Here is a 7,500-nt window from a genome sequence, read left to right as displayed (position 1 = left end):
TGGTTTACTTTGCTTTAATTTAAATATATACTTACACTTTCGCCTCTTCCAAATGGCACAAGTACTGATAAGCCATTTGTTGTTTACGCTGTTCGTCCATTTCAGAGCCTGACGCTCTCTCGGGACCCGCATCTTCGAAAGAAAACAGTAGAAAAAAGTGAAACTAAATTCGAAAACAAACTGACCATCGTCTTGATCGCAGTTTGAATGCACAAGTAAAGACTTCTGTGATTTACCTTCGCCCATGTAAGCGCCAGACGATTCATTCCAGCGTCCATCTACTTGTTCAATACTGATTACTTGTGTTGCCATCCCTCAAGAAACAAGAATAGTTTCAACTGCCGAGTCAATTAAGAAGCAACTACAAGGGGGTGGCACCATGTAGTGTTTCCAGCATTATGCTGAATGGAGGGAATTTCGAATAACAAGATCGTCATTATGGGATAAGTATTTGAGGAGTATTGGTTCCTAGGCCCTCGCCCATTGTCACAGCTTCTCACAGCTTCCACTTTGCTTCCACTTAGTCACGCTAGAGTGCTGAAGGAAATACCACATCCTCCACTAACTAGTCTACTAACTGTTCTCGTCTACAAAGATATTCCGTTAATCGGATATGAACATCACAGTACAAAGATATACATTAAACTACAAATATCTAGAGTAAAAAATAAAGTTCCAGTTATACATGTATTTAACAATTAGACCCGTAGCCCGCAAGGGCTACGGGTCAATAGCCCATGGGGCGAAGCCGAATGATGATGTGCTATTGACCCGTGGCCCTTGAGGGCGAAGGGTCTAATTGTTTTCGTATCACCTAACTAGTCAGACAGAAAAGGCAATCATTAAAAGTTAGCAAATGCAAGTTGAAGAAATATTTATTTGGCAATAAAACGAAAGAAAGCGTCACGCTTTTCGCTGCTCCAGGAGTATTACTAATACAACCTCGTTCCCAGGGTCTCTCTTCTCTGCCTCCATTGTCGACAATGGAGGCAGCGAAGAGAGACCCTGGGAACGAGGTTGTTACTAATAGTCCTCTAATAGCGTAGCCAATCATGATGCAGGATTTGCATTAGTCCACTAGTTGGGTGATACTAAATAGATTTAGCCAAGCCCAAAAGCGGAGCTCCCGGGCTGTTTTTTTTTTTGCTTATTCACTGTAGGGTTAGTGAAAATAAAAGGTTTTCGAATTGTCCGAGTTTTGGTGTTTATGCATGGTTACTTTGAATTAAATCATTTTCTTAGCTTTCTTCTGTAGAACAATTCATTGCCCAACTAGTATCGCATGAGTTTTAAAAGAAAACAGCAAATAGTCAGGCTGTTAAGAGAGTTTTATGATAAAAGAATCAAACTCTGCATGTTTGTTGGCCTTCATGAAGTTAACAATTATGGCCAAGAAGTCATGTAACGGCAATTAACGGTTCGTACTAAAAAAAATGCTGACGTCAGCATTTTCAGGGGTTCACTTTTTCAAGTAGTTTCCTGTCAAATGTATAGAAAATTTCAGATAAGCTACAGATCTATTCAGAAATATGTTATTTGGATCCAGAAACCAGCAAAATGTCGTATTCACATTACACTTTCATTATTTTTATTGTCAGTAAAACTCTGTAAATAGCGTTACATTTTAGAGAAACTTACATGAAAAATGTTTCAAGGACTAGACAGGACAAACGCGGGATACCTATTGGCCAAGATAGGAAATTCAAAGACCTCAGAGCTTTGGTCTAACTAGTACATCTTTCAAAGACCTCCCTTTACTATATGAAATTAGGTGGAGGGGGGGGGGGGAGGGGGTTAAAGATTTCTCTTAGTAAGGGCTGGTTTTGTATATAAGATGCCATTTTTGCTTTAAAGTATGTTTGACGTTTCACACTGATGGGTGACATTCTGTAGCACACAGCAATTTTTTTTTCTTTTGTAGAGCCGACATTCATTCGCAAAAATTGACTTCAGATAGAGCCATGTTCACAAGGTTATCTGGATAACCCCTGTGGCACAATCTTAAGATTCTAAAAAACTGTAGGGCGTCGCCTTTCGTGAAGCCTTTCCTCATGCCTGGAGGGTGGCAGAAGTTGAAGTGCGTGTATTGGAAAATGTGTGCTCACATCAAGAATAGAGTGCTTTTTGACCTTTTTGAATCTCTCCGCCTTATCTACTTATATGTATCCAAAACTATAAGCCACTTTATTACTCATGGCATTAGAAACCTCTCAAAAAGCCAAAGAACTCATCAATGCTCTCCATCACGGAGACCACATTGATGACATGACTAAGGAATGGTTATCCCTGACACCAAACCCGCCACGAATTTCCGGCTTTCTACACTCTAACAAAGATTCACAAACCTAACCCGGTGGGGAGACTATCATATCCGGCTGCGAAAGCCCTAATGAACGAATCTAAGGTCTTGACTTTCTTATCCTGACCAATAGGAGTCCAATAGTAGTGATAGTCCAATAGACAAGACGGCAACTATTTCGCATGCGTTCCATTAGTTTAGGTAAGATTTCCCCAACAACTGAAGCTCTAAAGCAACATATCCTCCGAGCATCGTATCAAGGTAGCCATGTTTGGGGTCAAGTACACCTAGCACTTCCATAGCTTCCAAGTCCTGCTGAATGGGGATGACACTGGGAGGGTCAAGGGAAATCTTTGTGGCCAACACTTCCACAAACCCAGCAAAGCTGCTATGAGCTCATTTATTGTTCCTGCAAGGAAGCCTGCACAGGGTTGAGTAAGTGCTCAAAAGCAAATCTTCAGTGCACTGCCCTGTGCGCTTGTAGTCAAAGCCATGTTTGCAGCCTCTTGTGTGGAATGCATCTTTCTCAAAGTATAAAAGGTGTTTACCAACCAACAAAATAATGCAAAAGATCATAGACAGTCTTGAAAACTGCTGATGGAAATGACAATGGAGAATGCAGATTTACGATCAGAGACAATTACAAATATATATATATGGTGGTACTGGTACAATTTCCGTTCGATGTCGTGCTAAGGCTAAGGATGCGCAATGTTCGACACAAGAATTTTCGCCTACGCATAGATTACATTGTGGGGGAAACTGAAACTTATCAATACACTGATCACGCAAATAAAACCCTTATATTCCCAAAATGAATTAAATTTTATTGCGGCATTCATTTGTGTTTTTACGATAAAGGGAGCAAAAGGAACATTTCACCTCTAATGAATAAAATCCAGTAGAGATGCAAAATTGTTTTTATTGCTACGCAATTACTTACGGTGATTTTCGAAATCTCTGGCTTTTCTATCATTACAGAAACAGTATAGCGAAAATTTGGACAAATGTCGTAAATTACACGAAACGTTGTTATCAATAAAGTTTCGATATTTAGGGCCCCTTTTATATGGTCTTGGTTACACATAGTTAAGTAGGATCAACTTGTCTCGGTCAGTTTAATTAGTATGACATCTTTAATTATAGATTACTTGTGAAGACAAGTATTATTTTTTTATATTATCGATGTGCTCTTTTTACCATTATGCTTATGATTACAATTCCAATTCCTGGTGATATTATGCTTGAATTCTTTTTTGATGTTTTCTGGAAGTTTTGACACTCAGTTCAACAAATTTATTTAATGCAACCACGTTCTTCACTGAAAAAAATGGCCCAATAAAACTGATGACGTCAGCATTTTTCTCAAAACCAGCTTGGTTATAGGAAATTTTGGCTATGAGGGGTCATATGCGCCAAAATCCTATTTCAAATTATATTTTGAAGATCCTGTATATTTTATTGACTCAATGGAATAGAATTAAGGAAATCAGAACAGAAATCGAAGCAACAGATTAGAAATTGAAGTAACAGAAATTGGAGCAACAGAACAGAAATTGTAGTAACAGAACAGAAATTGAAGCCATAGAACAGAGATTGGAGCAACAGAAAAAATGAAGGCGACAGAACGGAATTTAGAACAGAACAGAAATTGAAGCGACAGAACGGAATTTAGAACAGAACAGAAATTGGAGCAACAGAACAAAAATGTCAAAATTGACAATTTCGGTTCTTGTGATTAACGAACCGAGTGGAGCCTGGGTGGGAACCAATTGCACACCCGCTCCAAGAAAATATATTCCATTTTCAACATAGCTGCTCCTCGTGAAGGCAAAGATCTCCCTACTAGGCGCATTTCATTACTCGAAGAATTTAAAGATCTCATCGAGGCCTAAAAAATGAAAGCAGGGGAACCCAAAGCGAACTCCAAGCTACAATAGTACTAGTACATCGTCATGGGTCCCACAAGTTCAGCAGAGAGACCAGAGAGTCGTGCAGAATTTTCTGTCGCTATTTGCACAGTATAATTCCGCCAGGGGCCAGATACTGTAGGTTGGACATTATTAGAGCTCACATCGTCACTAACGATATCGCTAAACACAGTGTGTTGCAGGTTGAACAGTTGTGCAATATCATTCGGTGTGTCGGCGGTCATTGTCCCGTCGTCCGAGACGTCATTATCAAAGGAGACCCCTAACTTCATGTGCACTGGGACGCTTGCAGATTTGTTCTTTAATTTAAAGAGAGACCAGAAGCGCTTGGGGTTCTCCTGGACAATGTTATCAAGGGAGTTGAAGAAATTTGCGCGACTTTCACAAACCATTGGTTCACATCCTTGCGGAGTTGTTTGAATTTCTCTTTCAGTGATTGGTTTGTTGGTGACTTTTTGAGCCTTCTACGAAGTGTCTCTTTGCTTCTGATGGTATGTACTATGTCGCCAGTTATCGACGGCGGTGAATTTTTACCTTTGATTTTCTTTTTAGGTACAAAATCTGCAACTGCAGCCATAAATGTGTCGTTCCACGGCATCCAGTTGGTATTCACACAAGTGTTGGGATCTAGCACGGCAGATACGCTTATAGCCTCAAGTGCAGATCGCAAACCTTCAAAATCCCCTCTCCTGTAGTCAAAAATCTTCCTGACCAATCGCAGAGCCGCTTTTATTGATGTTTTGTACTGAAAAACTATTGTTCCGTGATCGGTTTGTATGCTGCTTTGTTTAGGGTTGAGAACCGTGACCTCTTCTACGCGCTCGGGTGTGCGTCAAGAAGTAATCACCTAACATTTTCATGAACCTAAGTTCACTAGCACCTGTAGTTAGCTCTGGCGTCTCTCTGGCGTTCCCGATCTACGATTTGGGTCAAAGTTCTACTTTTCGCGAACTTAAAGCTGTTTTTATGTTTTGCTTTTTTTTGTTGAGCACCTAAAGCACAAGAAAGTAAAAAAAATTTAACGACAATCATAGTGCCGCCAGGATAGTTTCTGTTGGTAGCTCTTAGGTCCATCTTCAGTTGGTGGCTCTGAGCATCTTTTGTTTTTGTTTTTCCCAGGGTATTGCCTTGGAAGCGCAATGGATTCCTAAGTCGTTCAACGCCGATCTTTTGAGCCTGTTCGTTGACAAGGATGATTAGAGGGTTTATCCCTCTGTGTTTCGACTGGTTGATGCCAAATGGGGTCCCCAAACGGTCGACCGTTTTGCCTCCTATTATAACGCTCAGCTTCCGCGTTTTAACTCCAAGTTTGCTTCTCCCGGTTGCGCCGGTGTTGATGCCTTGCTCCAGGATTGGAGTGGAGAGAATAACTGGGTTTGCCCTCCGGTGGGCCTCGTCATGAAACCCTTTCGAGTTCTCACGGCTTTTTCCCGTCGTGGGACTTGGATTACTCCTTTTGCCCTCTTTCATGCGATGGACCTTTACGGTTTAAGTTATTCGTCAGGGAGCTTTTTGTGCTTTCCGCCATACACGATGTCATTTTGGAAGGCCCAGATGCAGATCTGTCTCACCCGTACGTTTTTCGCGGTTGCCCAAAATTCAGAATGTTGGCTTTGCGTGTAGATTTTGAGTGAGTTGTTGGTAGTGTTACGGATAGTGTTTCGAGCCTGATTTGGCATATTTTCAGGGGCGTAGGCGGGGGGAGGGTCCACGGGGTGCCCGTAATCCCCCCTTTGTGACAGTCAACAACATAACACAAACCATATCTGTGTGACTGTAACAGAGTAATTTATGTCACCTGCAACTTCATGTACTATCGATTTCAGACATCCGTGGACAAGGGCCTTTTTCCAGCCCACTTCAAGGTGCGAGAACGGACGTCACCCTTCCCCCCCCCCCCCCCCCGGCAATCGATGCTCATCAGAAAAACCATGACCGGTAAGTACCCTGGGTGCGAGAGAATGTGACCCCCCACTTTATAAAATCCTGGCTACACCCCTGATTTTGAGCCTGAATTGGCTTGGAGCCTTATTTGGCGTGCTTGGAGTTAATTTGGTCTCGTCGTGGTTTGTGCCTGTATCAGTATTTTGGGTCATTGGCGCTGCAGTTGTTTGATTTTCACGATATTTTTTCTTTGCATTCAGATGTCCTGATTTCTGGGATTTGACTTGAAGTAGCCTCATTGATCGATTCTTCGTTGACTGACATGATTCCAGGCCTCATTGATCTGCAATTAGATGCTAATGCTCCGTCCTCGGTGCTGAAATACAAATCTGCCCAGAGTGGTGTTCCCGTTATTCCAGGAAAACCTTTGCATATTACATTGTTTATCTCTGAATTAGCTAAACGTTCTTTTTACCACAATTGCTTGTAATCTCGCAATCTGATTGGCTAATTTGCCGTTGTCGATAAGAGTCTGGACAACGCTGTACACGTCATGCTCGGGTCAATTTGTCACGCAATGTAATAGTCAATCAGAAACGCTCATTTTGGGAATAAACCAATCATATCGCGAGAAAGTTATAGACAACGCTTGCTCTTTCTTTGTCATGATTTTGTTCGCGCTCTGGAAATAAAAACGTTCTTTGGCATTGAATATTGTGGTAAAAACAAATCGAAAGTTGTTTAGCGTTGTCTGTACTCTTATCGACAACGATATTCGTCATTACAGTGGTCAAATTTGTTGTGGACTCACTCGTCTGCGCCTGGTGAGTCCACAACATTTTGACCACTGTGATGACGAATATCGTTGTCGATAAGAGTACAGACAACGCTGAACCACTTTCGATTTGTTAATCTGAGAATAACACCGGTGTATCTTCTTTAGAATCTGCCGTTTATGCTATTACGTTGGGTGACGCAATAGCTTGTATCGAGGCTTGTCCTGTTAGCCATCCCTTAGTAAAGGTGCTGAGACACGAGGGGCCATGCTGCAGCGACAAAAAACTTGTGTAGTGCACACCGAGGCACGACGCAGTGAACTTCATTTCACACGTCGCTGGGACAAAATCACCCCAAAATTGGTGTTGCACAATTGTAAACGTATCAGTTCAGACGAGGGGACATCTCGCTGCAACATATCCCGGGGACATGCACCCACAACATTTTCATGTGTGTGCACAAAGTTGTGATTTTGTCCCTGCTACATGTCCGCGCTACACTTCGCTGCTACATCTCGCCTCAGTGTGCACTACACAAGTTTTTTGTCGCTGTGGCATGTCGCTGCAACATGACCCTCGTGTCTCAGCACCTTAAGGTTTGTTTTAGAAG

General features: G+C 41.9%; 1 protein-coding gene across 1 annotated transcript in view; it reads right to left on the bottom strand.

Moving 5' to 3' along the window:
* Positions 1 to 444, bottom strand: part of LOC137992740 (ras GTPase-activating-like protein IQGAP1) — a 61,232-nt gene extending 60,788 nt beyond the window's left edge. The window contains exons 1-2 of the mRNA XM_068838233.1: positions 237 to 444; positions 36 to 132 (exon numbers count right to left, since the gene is read on the bottom strand). Coding sequence (XP_068694334.1) covers positions 36 to 132; positions 237 to 312 — 173 coding nt within the window. The 5' untranslated portion in view covers positions 313 to 444. The remainder of the gene's footprint in view (positions 1 to 35; positions 133 to 236) is intronic.
* Between the last annotated feature and the right edge of the window lie 7,056 nt (positions 445 to 7,500).

This window comes from Montipora foliosa, chromosome 2, assembly GCF_036669935.1.
Source record: "Montipora foliosa isolate CH-2021 chromosome 2, ASM3666993v2, whole genome shotgun sequence".
NCBI lineage: Eukaryota > Metazoa > Cnidaria > Anthozoa > Scleractinia > Acroporidae > Montipora > Montipora foliosa.
This window is presented reverse-complemented; position numbering and strand designations above follow the sequence as displayed.